This window comes from Trachypithecus francoisi, unplaced genomic scaffold (genome assembly GCF_009764315.1).
Source record: "Trachypithecus francoisi isolate TF-2019V2 unplaced genomic scaffold, Tfra_2.0 Lachesis_group17, whole genome shotgun sequence".
Classification (NCBI taxonomy): Eukaryota; Metazoa; Chordata; class Mammalia; order Primates; family Cercopithecidae; genus Trachypithecus; species Trachypithecus francoisi.
Window position 1 is genome coordinate 13,238,659 of NW_022681462.1, and position 23,358 is coordinate 13,262,016.

The 23,358-nt window shown below is 36.2% G+C and overlaps 1 protein-coding gene across 15 annotated transcripts in view; it reads left to right on the forward strand.

Annotated features, from left to right (window-relative positions):
• The window catches only part of EHBP1 (EH domain binding protein 1), a 344,785-nt gene that overhangs the window by 267,706 nt on the left and 53,721 nt on the right, over positions 1-23,358 (forward strand). For 7 of the 15 annotated variants that reach the window (XM_033239195.1, XM_033239199.1, XM_033239194.1 and 4 more), the window contains 3 exons: positions 9,838-9,985; positions 19,192-19,299; positions 21,968-22,092. In XM_033239195.1, the coding sequence (XP_033095086.1) occupies positions 9,838-9,985; positions 19,192-19,299; positions 21,968-22,092 (381 nt within the window). The remainder of the gene's footprint in view (positions 1-9,837; positions 9,986-19,191; positions 19,300-21,967; positions 22,093-23,358) is intronic. The other 8 variants (XM_033239205.1, XM_033239204.1, XM_033239201.1 and 5 more) reach the window with 3 other exon arrangements.

A 23,358-nucleotide genomic window follows, 5' to 3' on the forward strand; every position in this document is an offset into this window, starting at 1 on the left:
GATTATTTATTTAGAATATAAAACTTTCTATCCCAGAATGCTTCCAGATACTTAAAGGAAAGGCTCATTTAGCAACATTAACTTGATCATGTATTCTTTTATGTTTAGGATTCTTTATTTGTATAACATGGTATAACACTGAAAAACAAATGCTACAATTAAAAAGAATACTTGCTGTATCTTGAAACAGATATATTTTAAAAACTAGAGCATGACATATTCATTTTCATGAATTAAATACATTAGATGAAATCTAAATTCTTAAAATGTGTCTTTTTTTTCTGAATTAGTCCTTTTATATTTTCTACTCATATATTAAAAACTGTATCTCAAATTTAAATTCATATTCTGTTTACTATTTTTCCTATGTGTCTTAAACAAATCCAAAATTTAGTAGTTACTACAAAAATAAATGTAATCCCCAGGGTTGATCAAAGATTTAATCTGACCAGATGGGGCAAACTTGAGAAAGATTTTGACTTTCCACTCTGTTTTGCAACAAGAAAGGCTGATTTTTTTTTTCTTTCTTTCTTTGTTAGAGAAGCAGAGATCAGGCCATCCCCAGAGAAATGAGCAGGTGTGGCCATTTATAAGCATGTCTGCTTATATTACAAACCAGCATAAGAAAAGTTTGAAATGAGTTGAAAAGATCTGCTAAACAGTTTTAATGTTTCACCGTAAATCCTATTTATTCAGTCAGGAGCTGATCAAGCTGGCAGTAAAATATCTAGTCTAACTACACCTTTAAAAATCTTGTAATTTTATTTTTTATTTAATTCTATCTTTCATAGTAAGTGAGTAGGCACACTTTGGTAATCCTTGCCTCTGGACAAACACAGAATTCTCTCTCTTTTTTTTTTCGGTCCATTCTGAATGCCTAATAACAGAGTCTTGCTCCCTGTCTAATGATGAAAGAGTGACAGTCAAATTCTTTTAGTTTACTACAAAATTGAGGAATTTCATGGACCATTTTGAGAACAGAATACTGTGAAATATTAGCAGCACTAAGTAAAACTTTTAAAAAAAAAAAATTTAGATAGGTTAAAATTTATTTAGCTCAACTAATTAAAGTTCAATTACTAAGACTGTATGAAACACCGAAGACAAAACAAAAAACACAGGATGTTCTTGAAGGAGGTAAAGGATGAAATGTGGGGGGTTTTTTTGGTAGAAATAGAGTGCTTTTTTATGTTATAAACACAGTTTTACAAAGAGTATGGATACAAACTACATTATTTGAAATAATATGTTTTTAAAGTTTTGTTAAAGCTTATTTCATGAAAATGTGTGTAGACATGTTTCTTAAATAGAAAGACTTCTCAATCTGTATTTTTCAGCAGACTGAGTAAAAGTATCTAATATTATGAAAGACATCCTTGGGTGGGTAATGATCTCAGCAGCTACACTGACAGTTTCTCATGTTCTAATTCACCTTCACAAATCCATGGCATCATTTTTTGGCTAAAGTAATGTCAGTTGGTGACATTTGCGGCAAGTATAAAAAGGACCCCCCATGGCAGCCATTTTTATTTGATTCTTAAGATCCAAAGGCTGCTGAAAGAACAATTGAATAAAGTTGGGGATTGGAGAAGCTTGATTTTCTTGTTCTCTGTGAAATGAAACTCCAGTCTTTTTCTTCCCTTTCCCCTTAAAAGCAAAAGTCTGCTAGGGGGTTGTAGCTGTGTCAAAGCCGCTGGGATGCCACTGCTGATCACTTTAATTACTACGACTAAGGAGGATAAAATTAAAAGTAGCACCATTGAAGCAGTGGAAGAAAGCTTGCCTAGATGTCGGTGAACTGTGAAATATAAAAATTGCATACCAATACATTTTTATGGAAAGGAAACAAGGAATTACATTACTTATTCTTGAAGAGTTTGTCCTTAAATTGTCAAATTTTACTAGTGCATCTATCTATGGCAGATTGTAGACCATTTCAGAATGATAAGGAAAGTAGTAACTTGAAGACATGCTGTGAAAGGGCTAAATATTATTAAAGTTTATGTCCAAAGTGGTTAGTTCTGATCCATCTATATTTGAATATTTCAAATTCACTGGATTGAAACAGGGCTCCTTTTGCACCGTAGCAGGACTTTTGCCTTATCCTGAAGATGTTAGCAAAGAGAAAAGCAAAGCTTAAATACATGTACCACTTTTCTAAAGGCTTTTAATTTAAGGTTGGGAACCTAAGTTTTAAGTGAATGTAAACAAATTAGTTGCTCATCATCTCTCTCTATTCAGTGGCACAAAGGGAAATTTAAACTGATTTGTATAACCCAAGTATACATAAAGAACTGGGACTTTAAAAAATCATAATCACTGTAGGGCCTCAGAAAATGCTCTGAATAGCAGTTGTGTAATAGATAGGGCCAGTGCTTTGATATCAAACAGACACTGATTTTAATTCTTACTATGCCATTTACAAGATGTATGACCTTGGGCGGTATATATAAGTGAGATTCAGTTTTTATCAAATTGGAAGGATAGCAGCTATCTCACAGAGTTGTAAGGAGTAAATGAGATAACACATACACATGTGCAAACACACAGGGCACAGAGCTAGTATTTACTCAAAAATTTGTTACAAATTGTAAAAAGATAGTCACGGGGAGGGAGACCTCCCAAAACTACAGCTTCTATCAAACCCTCCAAAGAATACACATCCATCTTACAAAAGCAGGATTATCCTTTATAACTCAGTCTAACTCTAAATAATACCATATAGGAAAAGGTGAATGTCATCAGACCCATTCTTACAAATAGGAAGTCTAACTACTTACATTTATTTAAGTCTATCTAGACTACATAAGTAAATGAAAGATACATAGGTTTCCTATGTATTGGATTTTTGAAGTATATACTTATCTTTTAAGTAACAGCAGTTTTCTAAGTTGCCTTGCCTCTGCAACCCAGTGAAAAGATTTTTTTTTCCAGCACACATGGTAAACATGATTTACTTACAGCTATGAGTCACTGTCTTTTTTTGAATGTAGAATGGTCAAAGCAGCTTTCAAAAACACATTTCTTAGGTTTAGGCAAACTCGTTGTCAGAAATATTATGAACGTATTTGAGCAGTTTGTGTTGAACGCTATACAAAAATAAGATAATCATTGTCCCTACTCTCTGGTCATTTTATCCTTAGACATAAACAGTATGGCTATTTTGAGTAAAAAAAATGCATAGATTGTATTGCTATCTATTCTTTCAGTATTATTGCAAAATATCTTTTAATGGAGCCTACATATAAAAATTAAAATGAACTAGTTTTAGTTATGATGAACCTGGAGACTAATAAACTGAAAATTAGTGCTATCAATTAAACTAAAATTGGTGGCATAATCAATTACTATAATTACAAGCTTTTCCTTCGTGACCTTAACAATTAACTTTTATTTTCTCAGTTGTTTTTTTGTCTTAAGGGAAGTTAAAGGGTGAGAAAACAAACAACACAGATACGCCATCCCACTGGAGAGCTTCAGGCCCAAGCAAAATTGTCTCCGTGGTGTTAGGACATTAGTAGAAAAGTAAATTAAGGCAATCTGATAGGGAACTAGAATTCTGTCAATCAGGCTCAAGATTTTGTGCTGTGTCCATAAACTTTGTTTACTATAGGGTTTTATGAGTTGTAACCTGCCCTTGCAGTCTGTTAATGAGGCTAAATCTTGCTACTTGAGAATTGAATTACAGCACACCTCTGGGCTAATGGTTATAAACAGAAAGTCCCATTAGGGCTACATTCTGATTTGTTCATTTGCATTTTTTTCTATTGTATAGAGAACAATCATGAGTAAATAAGTACAAACAAACAATTTACATGGAAATTGATAAAGTGTTCCTAATTAGTATTTAGAGTTGGTTTTATTAACGATTGCCTACTTTAAATTGCACTCTTGGTAAGCTCTGGGAAAAATGTGCAGATGGGAGTATTAGTGGGATAGAGGAGGTGATAGCTTGTGAGAAAAAAATTAGGTTGCCATTTCATATTCAGAAAACTAGAATCATTTATTTCATTTTAACTCAGTAAAAATGACCCTTCATTTTAGTTTGAATCAACAAATTCCAGCTATGTAAGAAGTTATTATTCAGTCAGTGAAATACACTTAAACTTAGTTGCCTGAGGCATATTAAATAATGGTTTTTTATTAGTACTCTTAACTTTTCATAAGTTTGAAAGATGAAAGTTTAGTAAAAGTTCCATTTTCCTCATTTGATCATATAATTTGATACTTTGGGAATCATATAGTTTAGTGGTTAAGAGCAAGGGCTCTGGAGTAAAACAGACCTGAGCTGAATACCTGGCTCTGACATCAGGTCTAGCTGTGGAATGCTGTGACTCTAAACTTAAATATTCTTACTGGTAAAAATAAAGATGTGAAAACTAAATATTATGCACATAAAATACATAGCATATAAATGCTCAGGAGATAGCAGCAGCCATCATCAAACTCACCATTATCAATCCTGTAATTTCTTTTATTCCTAGTATATTTTTCAAGTTTAGAAACACTGATAGTGGACCAGATGTGGTGGCTCATGCCTGTAATCCCTACACTTTGGGAGGCCAAGGTGCATGAATCACTTGAGCCCATGAGTTTGAGACCAGCCTGGGCAGCATGACAAAACCCCATCTCTACAAAATTGCAAAAATTAGCCAGGCATGGTGGCACACACGTGTGGTCCCAGCTACTTCGGGTGGAGAGAGGGCTGAGGTGGGAGAATCACCTGAGCCTGGCGAGGTCAAGGTTGCAGTGAGCTATGATTGTACCATTGCACTCCAGCCCAGGTAACAGAGTGAGATCCTGTCTCAAATTTAAAAAAGAAAAACAGAAACACTGATAGTAAACTGAGGATTTTTTTAATGTTATTCTTGCATCTTCAGTCTCACTATGCCTATTGCATACTATTCCTCACCTATGAATAAGCCTGTGTCTCCAGATACTAATAAAATTTCACTTGAATGTTAGACCTCTCTTCTTTTGCACCTACCACAATATACACTTCAGGAAGCATACCATCACATTGTTTTGCTTTTTCGAGGCAGGGTCTTGCTATGTAGCCCAGTTGCCCAGGCTGGTCTTGAACTCCTGGACTCAAGCAGTCCTCCTGAGTAGCGGGGATTATAAGCGTGTGCCACTACAACTAGTCAAGATTATTTTTTAAAATAAATTTTATTATAAGAGTAGTATATGTGTATTATAGAAAATTAGAAAAGGAAGTCAAAAGAAAATACGAATATCAAATTTTGATACCCAGAAATCTTCACCGTGACAACTTTGCATATACCCTTCCAAATCTCTTTCTATGCATATGTTTTCTTAACTCTGACTTATTAAAATGATCAGGTCAGTTGTCTGGGATATCCTACCTTCTGGATCTATTTGGTGGTTTTCTTGCTGTGTCATTTATCGTGCTTCTCTATCCCCTGTGCTTATGATAAACATGAAATTATATCTAAAGTTTGAGTGGATTCACTTTAAACATTTTTGGTAGAATATTATAGGTGGTGTGCAGTTCATGTGCTTCATATCAAAAAACATATAACATATGATTGACCCAACATTAATGATGCTAGATTCGTGGTCCCTAATCTCTGATCTAGTTCTTATCTCTCTTTTTACAGATTAGGTTTTCCCCTTGCAACTAAAAGTAATCTGTGTGGTGTTACTTAAGCATATGTTCCAGTTGTTACTGCTGTGTAACAGGCCACCCCAAACTTAGTGATGTAAAAAAAAAAAATGTCTTGCTGTTATGCTCTACAAATTCTGTAGGACGTTAACAGTTGGGGGTGGCTCAAAATGGCTTAGAGTCTGAGGTCATCTAAAGCCTTCTTCATTCACGTGTCTGGACCTACACCAGAAAGACTGAAGGCTGAATTTGGCTAGAATGGTCAACTGAAGCACCTACATGTAACTTAGTCTTCTCACTGTATGACTGCTGGGTTCCCAGAAAGAGGACAGAATATAGGAATTTCAAGAGAGCTTAGGGCAGAAGGGGTATGGCCTTTTCTGACCTAGCCTTGGAAATCACCTGCAACACTTCCACATTCTGTTTCTTACATACAAGTCACTAAAGCTGGCTCAGAAGAATTAAACTCTTCCTCTTATTGAGGGAGTGGCAAGGTCACATTGCAGAAGAGCATTGGGATGAGCGATAACTGTTGTGGCCATCTTTGGAAAATACAGTTGGCTGCAGCATGACTATCCAGTTCCCTATCGGACATTTACCTAAGAGCTTTAATAACAGTTGATGATCCTTGCCAGAATCATTCATTATGATTTGCAAAGTGATTTTTTTAATAATTCTACCTTTTAGGGGCATTATTAAATGATACCTTGTAAAGTAGAGCTAGGCCGGGCATGGTGGCTCAAACCTGTAATCCCAGTGGGAGAGTGACTTGAGCCTAGGAGTTTGAGACCAACATGGGCAACACAGGGAGACCCTGTCGCTACAAAACCTTAAAAAAAATTTTTTTTTTTTAAAACTATGGCCACCATGCCTGTAGTTCCAGCTACTCAGAAGGCTGAAGTGGGAGGATCGCTTGAGCCTGGGAGATCAAGGCTGCGGTGAGCTGTGATTGCACCAGTGCATTCCAGCTTGGATGGGTTTACCATACACACACACAGATATATATATAGTAGAGCTTTCCCTTATTGACTGAGACTGTTTGGTTACTCTAAAATTCATTTCCCACCAGAAATACAAAATAATTTATTCTTTTCCTTCAATTACTACTTTGTAGGAGTTATTTCAAAGCTGCCTTAAATGGTAACAAATAAGTTTTTATATCCTTCTATGTTTTGAATATCATACTGGACTCGAATTTTCCTTGATTTTATGTGTGATCTCATTGATTCAATTCATTGCAGTCATTTTTCTTTTTGAGAATGAAATTGTCTCTCTACTGGGTTCTTCTAAATGGTTCCCTACTGGGAGCTTCAGGCTTGTCCCTGGGTCCATTGGGCATCCCCATTAACCTATCCCCATTAATTTTGATGGCTTACTTGATTTCTCAAGAAATTTGTGAAAAAAAATGGCCTGGACTTGAGTTCTACCCATTGGTTTCTACCCTTGTCCCTAATGATATGTCACCAAGTTTTGTTTTGTTTGTTTTTTAAGGCAACAGACTATTTAATGTGGTTTAAAATACATCAATGTCTCACCAAGTTTCATTGCCCTTTTAAAATTTTCAGACTCATTAACCTCTAACATTGGCTGCAATTGATTACTCCTTTTTCTTGAAAGCCTATGCTATTTTGATTATCTGGATACTTCAGTGTTCTAGTTCTCTTCTCCCTCTTTCTGTGTCCTCTTTTCAATATATATCTTATCTATATCTTACCTAGATATAGATAGATGTTTTCCATGTTTTAGTCAGTGTCGCTCCTTTTTCTCTAGGGTACCCTCTTCAAATGCTTTCATGGGTTCCTATAACTCATCAGCGCTCTAGTCATAGTCTGACCTCACATCCTAGTATCCATTTTATTTCTCAATTACCTACTAGCATCTTTACTCAGATTTCCTGCCAGCTTCTCAAACCCAATATGTCTTAGCACAGACTTTCTCTCCCTTGCTTCTTATAGTTTCTTTTAGTTTTTCTATTTCTATTATGAACATCACAGTTCTACTAGTTGCTTAAGTTAAAAATTTCTGAGTTTTTTCCCTCCTTCTGCATCTAATGTTACCAGGAATTAGTGCCTCTAACTCTAATATATGACACTTTTCTCTTTCTATTCCCATTGCCACCATCTTAGTCTTGTATGTCAGTACAGTCTCCTTGGACTCTCATAAGAGCCTCCTAACTAGTCTATTGCCGCCCCTCTATGCCAGTCTATTTTATGCACCATTGCCTGATTAATCTTTCTCAAATACACCTCTAATTGATGATTCCTCTAGACTTTAAAAAAAAAAAAAAAAGACATATGCATAAAGATAAAGCCCAGCAGTGGTCTCTGCTGTCTTTAGAATAAAATTAAAGCACCTCTCCTCTCCCTATTGGACAGGGCCTTTAAAGTATTTCCCCAAATTTATTTTTCTTGCCTTGTCTATCACTGTTTTTGCCCTATGTTCAGGAAGACTAGGTTGTGTTTCCCCATATACCTTCTTGCCTCTATGTTTTTGTACTGTTCCTACCTCCTTGTCTCTCCTACACTGAGCTACCTAACCACCAACTTCTATCTCTACCTATTCCAAATCCTACTCATTCTTCAGACCCAGCTTGAAATCCATGATGGCATGATGCATTCTGTTTGCCCCTCAGCCAAAAATGTTCTCCGTTTTCTGAACCCTTATGTCATCATGCTTGAAATGGTTACAGCACCTAGCACAAATTATGTACTAAAGACCAGAGATACAAAGGTAAATCAGATGTATTTCAACTCTAATGTGAAGGAGGCATCCCTACAAAGTTATAATGTAAGTTGACAAGTATTGTTTAAAAAAATAACATACACACACAGACACACATAAAGTGCTGAAGTAACATAGAGGAAGGATTACTTTATTTCTTAGGGAAGTAGTGGGGGAGATAGAGAGGGGAGGTTTGGTGGATTTAAACTGAATCTGGAAGAATGAGCAGAAATTAAATAAGGTTAGAGAAGCTCATTCCAAGAAAAAGAAATGACACACTCAGAGCCACAAGTACATGAAGCTACATGATACAAACAATTCTGTATGAATAGATGTAAGGATTTATGGAGGTTCGGAGATGTTAAGGGGAGATAACCCGGGAAATACATGTTGGGGCCAGATTATTTCAGTCTTTGTTTTATCATAGTAATGCCTTATTTTATATGCTTTTCAATTTACAAAGCAGTTTCACATTGATTATTTGCGATTCATAATAATCTTTTTTTTTTTTTTTTTTTTTTTGAGACAGAGTCTTGCTTTGTTGCCAGGCCTGGAGTGCAGTGGCGTGATCTCGGCTCACTGCAACCTCCGCCTCCTGGGTTCAAGTGATTCTTCTGCCTCAGCCTCCCGAGTAGCTGGGACTACAGGCATGTGCCACCACGCCCAGCTAATTCTTTTGCATTTTTAGTAGAGATGGGGTTTCACCATATTGGCCAGGATGGTGTCAATCTCTTGACCTTGTGATCCACCCGCCTTGGCCTCCCAAAGTGCTGGGATTACAGGTGTGAGCCACTGTGCCCAGCCAATAATCCTGTTTTTAGTAGTCAACAACTCTCTTATTTGTCTAGTTATTTTAAATATCAGAAACCACATTAGATTTTAATTTTTCTTCTCTGTATACATTTGGGGAGAGAGGGAGTTACCAAAAAGAGAGGGAGTTACCAAAAGGAAAAACTTGTTGATAGTTTTTAAATCAAATTATGTACTGATAAACTATCCCTACTCTTACTCTAGCCCCCTAAATATGCCATTTCCTATATAGCATTTGATCAGCATAGTATAGCAGCATTTTCTGCTCTCAAAGATGTCTTTTAGCCATTGCTCTGCACCTTTTTTCAAAAATAACAAGTTAAGTTCTATTCTTTAAAAATATGAATAAAAATTCTGTCCTTAGTATTGTGACTTTTTTTTCTGTAAGCTGGATTCTTTTATTAATAATAATTTCTGATATTTTCTCAGTGATATGTATTACCATTCTTTAGTTTGTATTTTTAATGGACATTTTAATAAAATAATTTGTAAATGTTTTTAAAAATCTGATTCTAGGATGTCTTTTAAAAATGGTGTGACATCCAACTGATATAGAGCATCCTATTTATAATGTGGGCCAAGCACCATGCTGTAAACCAGTTACTATCATGATGATCAGATTGAAAATGAAATTGCATTTCTGTCAATTACTGAGTTGGCAACTGTTCAATATATCTTAGCAGCAAGATGAAGAGCGACGTCGGCAGCTGAGAGAGAGAGCTCGTCAGCTAATAGCAGAAGCTCGATCTGGAGTGAAGATGTCAGAACTTCCCAGCTATGGTGAAATGGCTGCAGAAAAGTTGAAAGAAAGGTCAAAGGCATGTGGAGGTGAGTTAAAGAATCTTGTATCATTCTACAGACAACCCAGAAATCCACAGTGGACCTTGTGGGACTTTTTATTCTTACTTCAAAATGTTGCTTCAAAAATACAAAGTTTCTAACCTATTGATATGTTGCAAGACACCTAAAGGAAGCATAGTAAATTAGAAGATAACTGTTGCTGTTTTCCAAATCAACTTTTTGGCTTCATTTAAAAATACTCAAGAAGTACTGTCTTAGAATATGCTTTTGTAAAAAACTCATACCTTGGTTTGTGATACCCCATGATTCCTCATTAATTGTATTAGGAGTATGTAAAATGTAATTGAGTCCCTAACATCTAAATCATAGCACGATTAGTGATGAGCTTTGTCATGAAAGATTTTCACTTAAAACAAGATGTTTAGAAAGTAGTTTTAACAATATTCTGGCATTATAGCCTGAGATGTTAGAAGTTTATATAAGTCCCATCTCAGTTTCTTCTTAGTCTCCTTACTCTGAGAGGGTCTTCTTCAGTATCTGCAGAGATTAATCTAAGCTTGATGTTGGGACAGTGGCTGTATATATAATTAAAGATAATTTAAATTTTACCTTCGGAGATGCTCAATTTGGACATCTTTAATTTGGAACATTTTACGTTTTTTTTTTTTTTTGAGACGGAGTCTCGCTCTGTCGCCCAGGCTGGAGTGCAGTGGCCGGATCTCAGCTCACTGCAAGCTCCGCCTCCCAGGTTTACGCCATTCTCTCGCCTCAGCCTCCCGAGTAGCTGGGACTACAGGCGCCCGCCATCTCGCCCGGCTAATTTTTTGTATATTTTAGTAGAGACGGGGTTTCACCGTGTTAGCCAGGATGGTCTCGATCTCCTGACCTCGTGATCCGCCCGTCTCGGCCTCCCAAAGTGCTGGGATTACAGGCTTGAGCCACCGCGCCCGGCCACATTTTACGTTTTTAAGAGGAGTATATTCAGAAGGCTTGTGAGCTTTTTATTTCGAAGGTATATAACCTACTTATCTACCAAAACATGGCAGATATTTGCCCTGAGTTAATCTTAGAATACAAAGATCACCCTGAAGAGTAGGCAAGTGAAGACTCAAATAAGACCTTAAAGCAGCCGTCCCCAACCTTTTTGGCACCAGGAACTGGTTTTATGGAAGACAATTTTTCCACGGACCAGGAGGGTAAGGAGGGATGGTTTCAGGATGAAACTGTTTCACCTCAGATCATCAGGCATTAGTTAGATTCTCATAAGGAGCATACAACCTAGATCCCTCACATGTGCAGTTCACATTATGGTTCGTGTTCCTGTGAGAATCTAATGCCGCCGCTGATCTGACAGGAGGCTGAACTCAGGAGGTAATGCTCACTCGCCCTGTTAGGCCAGGTTCTTAATAGGCCACAGACTGGTACTGGTCCATGGCCCTAGGTTGGAGGCCCCAGGTTGCCTAAAAGGGCTGAAACAAAGATAAGCTATTCTTAGGTCAATGATAAGTTTCCTCAAAGTAAATGGAAACTTATTGCTGTTATATGTTATTGATTCCTTATGTTAAAAGCTTACTGTAGAAAATTCTAATGCTTATAACATCTAACCTTCCATCTCATACGTTTGAAAGCTTCTTCCCCACACAGCTGTGTTATCTGTCCCTCTGATCTTCTCAGAATGTCTGTATCTTAGTGAAACCCACCTTGCCAGGTGCAGTACCTCACACCTGTAATCCCAACACTCTGGGAGGCAAAGGTAGGAGAATCACTTGAACCCAGGAGTTCAAGATCAGCCTGGGCAATATCATGGGACCCTAATGCTACAAAAAACAAAAATTATTTTAATTTTTTTCCACTTTTTTTTTAAATTAAATCATTACCTTCAACCAACTCACACCCACTACAAAAATTTTTTTTTTAAATTAACCAGACATGGTGGCACACACCTGCAGTCCTACCACTTAGGAGGCTGAATTGGGAGGATCACTTGAGTTCAGGAAGTTGAGGCAGCAGTGAGCTGTGATCATGTGACTGTCCTCCAGCCTGGGTGACAGAGTGAGATGCTGTCTCAAAAAAAAAAAAAAGATTTCTTCATCTTCCCTTTTTGATTGCTATCATGCAGGATTTTTATTGCAATTTCTACATTCTCTACTACAGTTTCAGTTTTATAGTAAGATCAGTAATTATTCACAGCTACATTTGTATAATACTATGACAATTTGCTGTCATTTATTATTAATAATTAGATGCTTCTTTTATCTTAAAAATCTCCACATATTCTAAGTAAGTCTTAATAAATCTTTGCCTCCTTATATCTTTGAATCATAGAAAAACCCCATATTCTTATGCTCCAGATAGGCTTCCTGAAGCTATTAATGCCACCTTCCTGTGGCATCATAAAACCATGTAGGAGAACAAGTAATAATAGGATGAAGGGGCATTTGGTATCTATTTTTTGTTTTTCCCAGTAGTGAGCAGATAACAATGCTAAATGACTTATAAACTCTGGGAAGGCTAAGAATTAAAAATCCTATTCATGATATGGGATGTGTCACCTATATAGTTAGTCCTGTCTTTATAATCCGACTACACTTGAGGCTAAGCCAGGACTAGACGAGGCAAGGAGACTGTCAGTGTTACAACCCAAAGTGTGGTTGCTACCTGGTAATGAGGGACAGTAAAGATCTGAATTTGCCATCATTCAACAGTCAAAGTAAACAAAGGACAAGTGAGGATTGGATCTATAGAGTTGGCAAGGAAATACAGACTAGAACAAGGAAAACCAGGTGAAATGAAGAAGGGGCAGAGTTTGACAAATGACTTATGAGAACCTCCTGAGGAGTCAGGTTTCTTATTCCTGAAGGAGACCAAAGTGACCAGGGTCTGTTTTTCCCATAGGACACAGCCTACCTTGGATGTTGGAAGCAGCTACATATCAAATGGTAGTCTGTTTGTGAGAACTAAGGTTGACCTGAGACAAATGACACAGGCCTATTTCCTGTCCTCGGTGGTGGGTCTTGGCCTGTCTTCATAAACGGATATGGAACAAACTAGGTCTCCTCTGGCCTCAAGGTCTAAGCCTTAGCTATTGAGAGTGAGAGTTGTGGAGAAATCTTTAGGACAAGGAGGAAGGTAAAATTCCTCTTGAAATTCAATGATTCATATACATTTATTTATCACACAGTGCCAGCCACTGTGCTTGGCCAGGATTTGGCAGACATCCTGGAAAGGGCCAGAACATTGCAGGTTTTGTAAGCCATGTGCTCTCTGTCCCCGCTACTCAGTTCTGCCCTTTGTAGCCTGAACTGCCCTTTGCAGTCTTGAACCATATATGAATGAATGAGTCTGGTTGTTATTTGCCTTCAGAAGACAGTAGGCTGGATGTTGCCCCTGGCCTGTAGTTTGCTCACCCTTGCATAGCAAATTCAAAATTCACTTGAGTTCACAAGAGCCTAATTTCTAAGTAAAAATGACCCTGATGAGGTTGGTAAGTCAAGGGAAAGAATTAACAAATGAGTGTCCACTCTTCTAGGGTCTAGTAGGAATCATCAGGTCTGAAAAGAGAAGTTTTGCTAAGGAGTAGTGTAAAAGGAAGAGAGAGAAATAATTTGAGACCAGCCTAGATGGAGAACTAGGGTAGGAAGGTTTTCGAAGCAGTAGTCCAGAGTGATAAAAGAGGGTAGTGAAGAGCTGACATAATAAGGTGAATGCACAGCCTGGGGAATGTATTGAACATGATCATCACTCAGACCCACTGCCTGAACTCACCTGTGAAAGCCTACTTTTTCTGTTCTCAAGCAGCAACCAGCCTCGGTGAGCAAAGAAAACTTACTAATTTGGAGGTGAGGTGCCTTCAGCTTCATGATGTCCACAGAAAATACATATAAGGTATTTTTAGGTCACCCATAACTGTATATTCAGGCAATCAAGAGACCTATATCCTGTTGCAACCAGAAATAGCCTGATTCTTGTGTAAATAACAGAATCACACCTCTCCTAGTAGCCATAGCCTAGCTTTCACTTACCCTCTGTTTGACATACTTGTGGGACTTATGAGAAAATCAGGTAGTGTATTGCATATGTTTTTTTCATTTTTGCCTCATTTTGTAACTGTAGACCTGTGATGGCCTTATTTTAAAATCCTCATTCTGTGTAAGAAACGATGTGGGTTGTATGAATCTTTCCTGACAAGGTACAGATGTTGATAAAGTTTAGTATTTTTGGTTTTAGTTGTGTAGTATTGTGGTCAGGGAATAGGACCTAAATTTCTGCTTTGGGAATTTATTAATGTTTTATTTTGGCCAAATGCATATTAAATTTTTGTTAATGGTCTATGGACACATTTGCAAGGAAGGTGACTACCTTGTTTTAAGATGATATTACATATCATGTCATATATCACATATATATTATAAAGTATATTATATATGATACATATTTTCTTATTATTTATTCCATAGCTTATCACTTTGCTTTAGTTAGATTAGAATTGCTTAACTTTAAACTGACGTTTTTGCCTCTTTTTATTTTTTGAGACAGAGTCTCAGTCTGTTGCCCAAGCTGGAGTGCAGTGGCGCTATCTCAGCTTACTGCAACCTCCGCCTCCAGGGTTCTAGCAATTCTCCTGCCTCAGCCTCCCGAGTAGCTGGAATTACAGGCACCTGCCACCATGTGCGGTTAATTTTTGTATTTTTAGTAGAGACAGAGTTTCACCATGTTGGCCAGGCTGGTCTTGAACTCCTGATCTCAGGTGATCTGCGCACCTTGGCCTCCCAAAATGCTGGGATAACAGGCGTGAGCCACTGCACCGGGCAGACCTTTGCCTCTTTTTTCTGTAGACAAACTAGTACACTTTGTTTTGCATTTCGGATGAATGAAGAAATTTTTTAAAATTTTGCCCATGAGAATGTCTGCATGATCCTTATTATTTCAGTTATGGAAAATAAATTTGTTGAGCTGAAATAGTATCTTAGGCCTTCAACAATTTTTATTTTCAGTTTCTATTAATAACATAATATCTGTATTGTGTTTCTTATCTTTTGTTTGATTTCTGTAGAATAACTTCAAAAATAATGAATTTTGTGGGGATCTTTGTTGAGAGTTTTAAAAATCATAAGCGAGAAATATTTTTGGAATTTTTAAGTATGCTTTTAATGATAACTGCACTTTCTGTTTACAAAATGCAGATATTCTCTCTCTCTTATTTAACTGTCACCAGATATCTTGGTTTCATTCAATTTATCTATAAATAAAAAGTATAAGACTGGCCTTATTGACCACACTATTGGGATATCTATTTTGCTTATACTGCTGTGCAGTGTCAGCTGGAATGCATTTTCACATTCAGTGCATATCAAATCTCCTTTTACCTTTTCCTGCACACACAGTACATAGCATACTTGCAAACCAGCTTCTGTTGTATAATGGATCTCTAGTTTACTTTCTGCCTTGTTCACCTACTGGGTTTTCAGTGTTTAAACATAAAGATCTATATATTATATTTATACATTTATATTATGTAGTGTCTTTAAACACACACATGCACATGCACTTAAGTTCTGTAAGAATACCATTAGAGCATTTCTTACAGGTGTTAGGAAATATGTAACATTGACTGTTCAAAAGAATTCAAAGTTGATTGTAAAACTGAAGTCAATGAATGAAAAGAAAGTAGAAACCCATTCTTACGAAGACCTGAGCTGTACAGATCACTTTTTACTCTTGCCATCCCAAATAGTAATCCTTTTATCTAAGGTTAGCGGTACATATATGAACATTGAGTTAACCCACTCAGCATTACTGGGGAGTGGTAGTGTAAATGACACCTGTTTAACATCATATAGGAACCTAGCACTGTATAAGTGAGTAAAGAAAGTAGGTACCATGTCCTGGGTATCCCTGGAATCTGAAAGAACCCATATACAACCATATTTCCAGACTTTCCTATTTTTTTTTTCATGGCAATGCCATCATTCTATTCACTCAGGCTGGAGAGTTTATTTTGATGGTGGCCTCACCCTTACTCTCCTCAGTATCCCTTCTCCCACAACCCAACATCCAATTGATTTCCAAGTTACATCATACCTACTCCCAATTCTTTCATCCTAGGTTAGGCTGTCCATACTGCTTGCCTTGGGGTTATAACAGTCTCCAACTTGCATTTCTTGACTCTAGCCTTTCTCTTCTTCAGTCCAACATTTAGGTCAGCAATTTTGCATGACAGATGGTGTCACGTGCATAGGGCTGTCTTATGCACAGTCCCTAGACCACTTTTGCTTTGACATAAGAAGGCATATGGGAATGTGAGCAAGAGTGATATTATAGAAATAATAAATGAAGCTGCTCTGATAAAAGACGTAAGCTTCAGTACTTATATTACTACTAATAAGTTATACCCACTTCACAACTGATTACAATAAGGTACTTCGGTTGAAAACAGCTTATGGAGATTGCTGTTAAATTAATCTTCTAAAGCACAGTGCTGATCATGTTGACCACCAGTATCTCTACATTCCTACCAAGTAAAAGTTAAACTTCCCATTCTGTCCTTCAAGACTCTATAGGTTTGCCTTTCAAGTCTTACCTTCTATTATTTCTCTTTAAGTATGCTTGAGCCAAATAGGACTTTACGCCATTCTCTGAACATAACCTACCCGTTCCTCCATTCATGCCTGTGATGCCTTCCCCTCAATTGTGCCTCTTGAAATTCTATACATTTCTCAAGACCTAATTTAAAAGTTAGCATTTCCAAGAAAGAATTCCTGGTGTCACTGGCAAAGAATAATCTCTTTATCTTTTGAATTTGCTCTGTACCTTATTTTTATCCAGTAACCCCCACCATACATGGTATTATAGTCCCTTGAATATGCCTTTAAGGCAGAATAAATGGCTCATACAACTTGGTATCTCCTCAACATCTAGCACAGTGTTTTGCATATTGTGTGTACAGTACACAGTAGAAGTTTCTTGAATAAAGGAATGAATATTGAATTCTCGGCCGGGCGCGGTGGCTCAAGCCTGTAATCCCAGCACTTTGGGAGGCCGAGACGGAGGGATCACGAGGTCAGGAGATCGAGACCATCCTGGCGAACACGGTGAAACCCCGTCTCTACTAAAAAATACAAAAAAAAAACTAGCCGGGCGAGGTGGCGGGCGCCTGTAGTCCCAGCTACTCGGGAGGCTGAGGCAGGAGAATGGCGTGAACCCGGGAGGCGGAGCTTGCAGTGAGCTGAGATCGGGCCACTGCACTCCAGTCTGGGCGACAGAGCGAGACTCCGCCTCAAAAAAAAAAAAAAAAAAAAGAATATTGAATTCTCTACTCTCACTCTGATTAATTGTTTTCAGTAATCATCAGTGGAGGCTTATTGGCAGCAAAAAAGTACTGCATTAGATCCCTAAAAGCTATTAATAGAAGCTGTCTTTGACAGAATAATGCTCTGAACACCTTTTTGACACACAAGAAATATTTGTTAGCATATTTGCTAAAGTACAGGTTTTGAGGATAGTGAAATTGAAGATGCCCACTTCTATGAAATGAGTCAGAGTTGATTAGCTGAGCACAGTTGTTTCAAAAAGATGTCCCAAGTGATTGTGCTTAAATAATGAAGCTATGTATAATACCATAGCTATTTCTTTGAAAGTATTTACCAATGTTTTTATCTCTATGCTTCCCTGCCCCCACCCCCCCCGTGTGGGGGGTGCATTTCTCGATCTTTTTTCCTTTTCTTTTTTTTTTTTTTTTTTTGACGGAGTTTTGCTCTTTCGCCCAGGCTGGAGTACAGTGGCGTGATCTCGGCTCACTGCAACCTCCACCTTCTGGTTTCAAGCCATTCTCCTGCCTCAGCCTCCCGAGTAACTGGGACTACAGGTGCACACCACCACACCTGGCTAATTTTTGTATTTTTGGTAGTGATGGAGTTTCACTATGTTGGCCAGGCTTGTCTCGAACTTCTGACCTCGTGATCCACCTGCCTCAGCCTCCGAAAGTGCTGGGATTACAGGCGTGAGCCACCGCGCCTGGCCAATCTTTTTTCTTTATTATTTTCTTCTTCCAAATGGTGTACATAGTAGATGGGAAGTCTTCAATAAATGTAAACTATTGTTATTAATATTAATGCTCATAGTAAGCATTTACTTAGGAAGCCGAAAATCAAGCCTAAAGATGTACAGTTTCAGAAAGGGACAAATGTTGATGGATTAAACAAAGCTATAGAATTTTGGAATTTCTCGATTGGACAGAAATCTTTGGAATACCTCACTACTAATAAAAGTTGCCCAATTAAAAAAAAAATTGAGTTGCAGAGTAGTAGGGGTATTCTTCAAATCACAGGGCTACACAGCTATTTCTCCAAAAGGTGCATTGCCTGTCTGTTGGATAGAAATTAAAGTTAAACCTCTAATGTGCAACTAAAATTGCTGCTGTGCCTTTTCAAATATATAGAATTCAAAATTACTGAAACAATTTTATCACTAGGATTTGGAGAGGAAAAAATATCTACTAAAAATCTTTAATATCAAAAATTGACTCCATTAATTAATTATTACCCAAAACATTTTACTAGGGATATAAAAAATTATGTAAGACTTTCTCATTCCCATATATTTAATTTTGGTTGATAATTTTTCCCAGATTTTGCTCTACCAAGATTTATTGTCTTAGTTGTTTTTGAACTTTCCATTGTATAAAGGCACTGTATATGCTAGTCTCACTCTTAATCTATCCATAATGTTTTTATGATAATATTTTATTAATAGCATAAAAGTATTTAAGCCTTCATAAAAATGACAAATATATATATATATATATATAAGGAATGTGTGCTTATTTATGCATTTAAATCTAATCTGATAAAAGTGTAAAATTTAGAAATATTTGATGACTTTGTCACCAAACCAACTTATATTTTTGTGTGCCATTGTTAGAGTTACTTATAGATTACACTTTAAAATACAGGGACTCAATGAGCTCAGTGATTCAGAGACAGCGTGTGGCAAATTGTCAAAACCTTTGCATCTGCTTTGATGTGATAATTCATGTTTGACATATGAATGTAAAATATAAATGTTAATCCAATAGTGAAAGAGTGACTTAAAACTGATTTCTTAACTTGCTTATCTGTGTCTGGCCTGAATTTGAGTAACTATTACTAAAATACTGATTTTTCTTCTTTAGTGTTTTGGATGAATGATATAAAATATAAATAATATACTAACATTATTGCTACATGTTCCTACAGATGAAAATGATAATATTGAGATAGATACTAATGAGGAGATCCCTGAAGGCTTTGTTGTAGGAGGTGGAGATGAACTTACTAACTTAGAAAATGACCTTGATACTCCCGGTAATTTCAAATTATAAATGTTTTGTGTCCTGCTGCGTGGCAAACTTTATGGTTATATTTTTATTATCTCATCAATAATAATAATAATTTTGTAGTTTTATTACATCTTATGGCCTCATAAACCATTTAGGTTAATCCACCTTCCATCAATTTTATGTTATTTTGTTTTAGGTTGGATGTTAAAATTAGCAATAACATTGGAATAGCAAATTGTAGTTGTGTTCTCTTATTATTAAGATTCACTATTGTATTTTATGTCATGTGAGACAATCTGTAGGCTTTCAATAGTTGGTTCCCTTCTCAGCTTAAATATTTTGGTGTGATGTCATAAGGTATATATTCCACATGTAAATCTAAACCATGGGATCAGATTTTCTGATTTAGTTTAGAATTATAGTCTTAGTTGTAATATTATTTTGCAGATTTTCTGCTTACCTTAAATACTTAAATATTACTCTAGTAAATGATTTTACATCTACTTAACTAATTACAATAAGACACTTTGAAAACTATATAGACTGCTGTTAAAGTAACCTTATGTCTTATATCAATAAATCACTTTGGCAATGGACCTTTGTAAGTTCTTACTTAAAATATAAAGATACTTGCTGGTGGTTTTTAGTAGGTGAGTGTTCCAAATGCATTGCCTTTATAAGCCAGCAGCAAGTAGCAATCCAAAGTTTTGTTGGATTGCTAAGGGGTTCCATAAATGCTTGTTGAATTGAATTCTTATAGCAATAAAAAGTCTTTGGTGATTTCTTTAGACTTAAAGGAAGGAGGCAAAGTCTCTAACATTTATCTTTTCATGTGAAAAGCTAAAGGGAGTGAGAGCAAGCATACTTTTTCCTATCCCTGTCATGCCCCTGCAATGCTAAGCGGCTCCATTTCTTTCCCTGTTGGAAATACTACTACTATTTCAAGAAACAGGTGACCAGGGTTTTCCTGACTATAACGAACACTCAAGAAAACTCATGCACTTTTGTCAGAAGCTCCTTCATGCCCCGGTGTTAAGTTATACTATTGCTAAATAGAAGTCGATATATTTATAATTGTGCAAGTCCAAAAGAATGCTGATATTTAAGGAAAACTTTTAAATGTTTAACCCAAAATTATAACTACATTTTACTTCTTTCTGCTTAAAATACTATAACTTGGTTAGGTTTGATTTTTTTTTTTTTTTTAAACATTTTTGTTGTTGCTTACTCACCTTCCTACCATAACAACCACTAAAGGCTTTATCAGAAACCAATCACATCTTTTTAATGCTGAGGACATCCATAAGTACTGGATTGAATTTTTTAATATTCAATTATGGAAGTATAAAATCAGTAATAATATGTGATGCATATGTCCTGATTCTACAGTAGGTTAGTAACACAGGAAAAAATAGCCATTTCTTAGGTAAAATAATGGGAGCATTTTCTAGTTTCAGCTGTTGCAACTTTGGAGAATACTTTAAAGATTCTTGTTAGGAATACCTAACAGGCTTGACTCTTGTCCTTTTTTAAAAACTCTCCTCCTACTTAATGTTTCCGAAAAAGAACACACATCTCAGCCTTCCTGTTTGGAGTTAACTAATAAATTGTTTATGACTCTCAAGCATGCCAGTTAAGTGTTGGCATGTAAGTAGACAGGCCTCCCAATTCAGATTTATGGTTTATTTTGTGGCAATAAGAAATAGGAATGCAAACTAGAATCTAGAAGCCCATAGAATATATTATGATTTTTATCCTTGCTTTATTTTCCCCCAAAATTTTTTTCATATGTATATGTCATAATGTTTTAATAATAAATTGCTTAATCTTTATCTTGATTTGACCATAGTTCATCAGATATTGTTTAAAAGAGAAGCCTTGCAATATAAACTGACCAATTTGCATGAAAGTAATGACAATAGCATTTATTAAGAGTCTTATAATTAGAAAAGTTATTAATCTTTATGAAAAATATCATCCAGCAAATGGTGGACATATCTGTTGCAACCATTTTATTAAGGAGTTGCCTTTTATTAATTTAAGAATTAGTTGTGTTTCTACTCATTTTGAACTATTGTATTATGAAAGATTAATGTACATTAATACATTCCAAAAATGTAATAATCTATATTGTATTTCTGCTATCTAAGTAGAGGGTATTTGTAAACATATACCCTGTTTCAATGCTGGTTATATAGGTACATATATAAACACTGGATTCTAATAGTATGTACATGATGACAATCTGAGATAATGTTAAGAACTTGTTTTAATATGGCATTATATTTATAAATCTAATATACTAAAAGAATTAAAACTATAAAATAATATTCAAAATGAAATGTATCTCTTCCTTTAAATATCTAGTTTGTTATAATAACTTGTTTTATTATGTATATATACAATGCTTATATAAATATATACATCACATACAGGCACAGGTTTTTAGGTAAGCATTAGCTACTATTTAAAGTATAACTAAGTTCTCTTTAGATATGTTGACTGTATTCTTTAAGGGGAATGATTTTGGTGGGAGAATATACATATGTAAAGGATTTTTTGTGTCTAATCTAATATCCTTTTCTTCTTTCTTTTAAAATATAGTAATACTTTTCTGAGCTCACATAAAATTGACAGTCTACATATCTAAATGCATCTCACTCAGTTATTCATGGTATTTGCATATTTAACAGAACAAAACAGTAAGTTGGTGGACTTGAAACTGAAGAAGCTCCTAGAAGTTCAGCCACAGGTGGCAAATTCACCCTCCAGTGCTGCCCAGAAAGCTGTAACTGAGAGCTCAGAGCAGGACATGAAAGTAAGTCTTACTTGTTTAAAACATTTGGCTTAGCATCTGTGTCTTCTAGTTTCTGCCAGCAGTTTGTAATTCTAAAAACAATTTTTTACTAAATTCTTCACCAATATTAAGATTAGGGTATAAGAAATTTTTACTGGTGAGGTGTGGTGGCTCATGCCGGTAATTCCAGCACTTTGGGAGGCTAAGGCAGGAGAATCAGGAGTTCAAGACTAGCCTGGGCAACATATTGAGACCACACTACTGAAAGTAAAACAATTAGCCAGGCATAGTGGTGCATGACTGTAGTCCCAGGCTGAGGTGGGAGGATTGCGTGAACCTAGGAGTTCAAGGCTGCAGTGAGTGGTCATCATGTCACTGCACTCCAGCGGGGGACACAGGGTGAGACCTTGTCTAAAACAAAAAAAAAATTAATTAAAAAAAAGTAATTAAATAGGCAGTAAGTAAATATCAATATGGTAATCAGTATTCATATACTATTTTTCAGGGAAACTACTACTTTAAATTGCTATTTCAAGTAAAAATAGAGGCAATATGGAAATTATTCTTGAGTTCTATATGTATGTATATTTTGCTAAGAAGAATACTGTTAAGAGAATTCTAGCGCATTTTTCAATAATCCTCAACCTTCTGCCTATTTAGATGAACTAAACGTATGTTATTTATAAGAATCATCACACCTGAAAATGGTAATGTGATTGAATATAAATGTTTAAGATAACTTGCATGTGTTTTGTGCCATTTTGCATCTTACCTTGTGTAACATTTTAGTCAAAATGCCACATTATAAGAATATTATTAGACTGTTTATATTATTCCCACCCACATGTTTCCCTGCTTTCCTCACAGTGATTAGTATTTCTGTAGCTTTAGGGCACTTCCAGTCCTGTATAACTTTTCACCCACCTGCGGACTATAGGGACTACCCCGCTGACTGAAAGGATTTCCTTCCCCTGACACAGAGATGCTTTGAAGTCCCAAAACAATGACTTTCATTGCTTTTCCCCTATATTGTCAGTTTCTATAAACTGGTGATGAAAGTGTGTGGCAGCACTAGAGGACTTTTGGTCTCTATCTTTGAACAAAAGGAAGCCTGGATCAGATCTGATTTTTTGCGTTCAATTTAGCTTTCTGCAGTGGATTTAATGCAGAATGAAGCTGGCCTAAGAATAATACAATAGATTGAAAAGGCTAACTGAATTAGTGGGTTTAGAGGAATACATTTGTAAAGTGGCAGAAGTCCCTAGTCATAAAAAGGTTTCTTAAGAT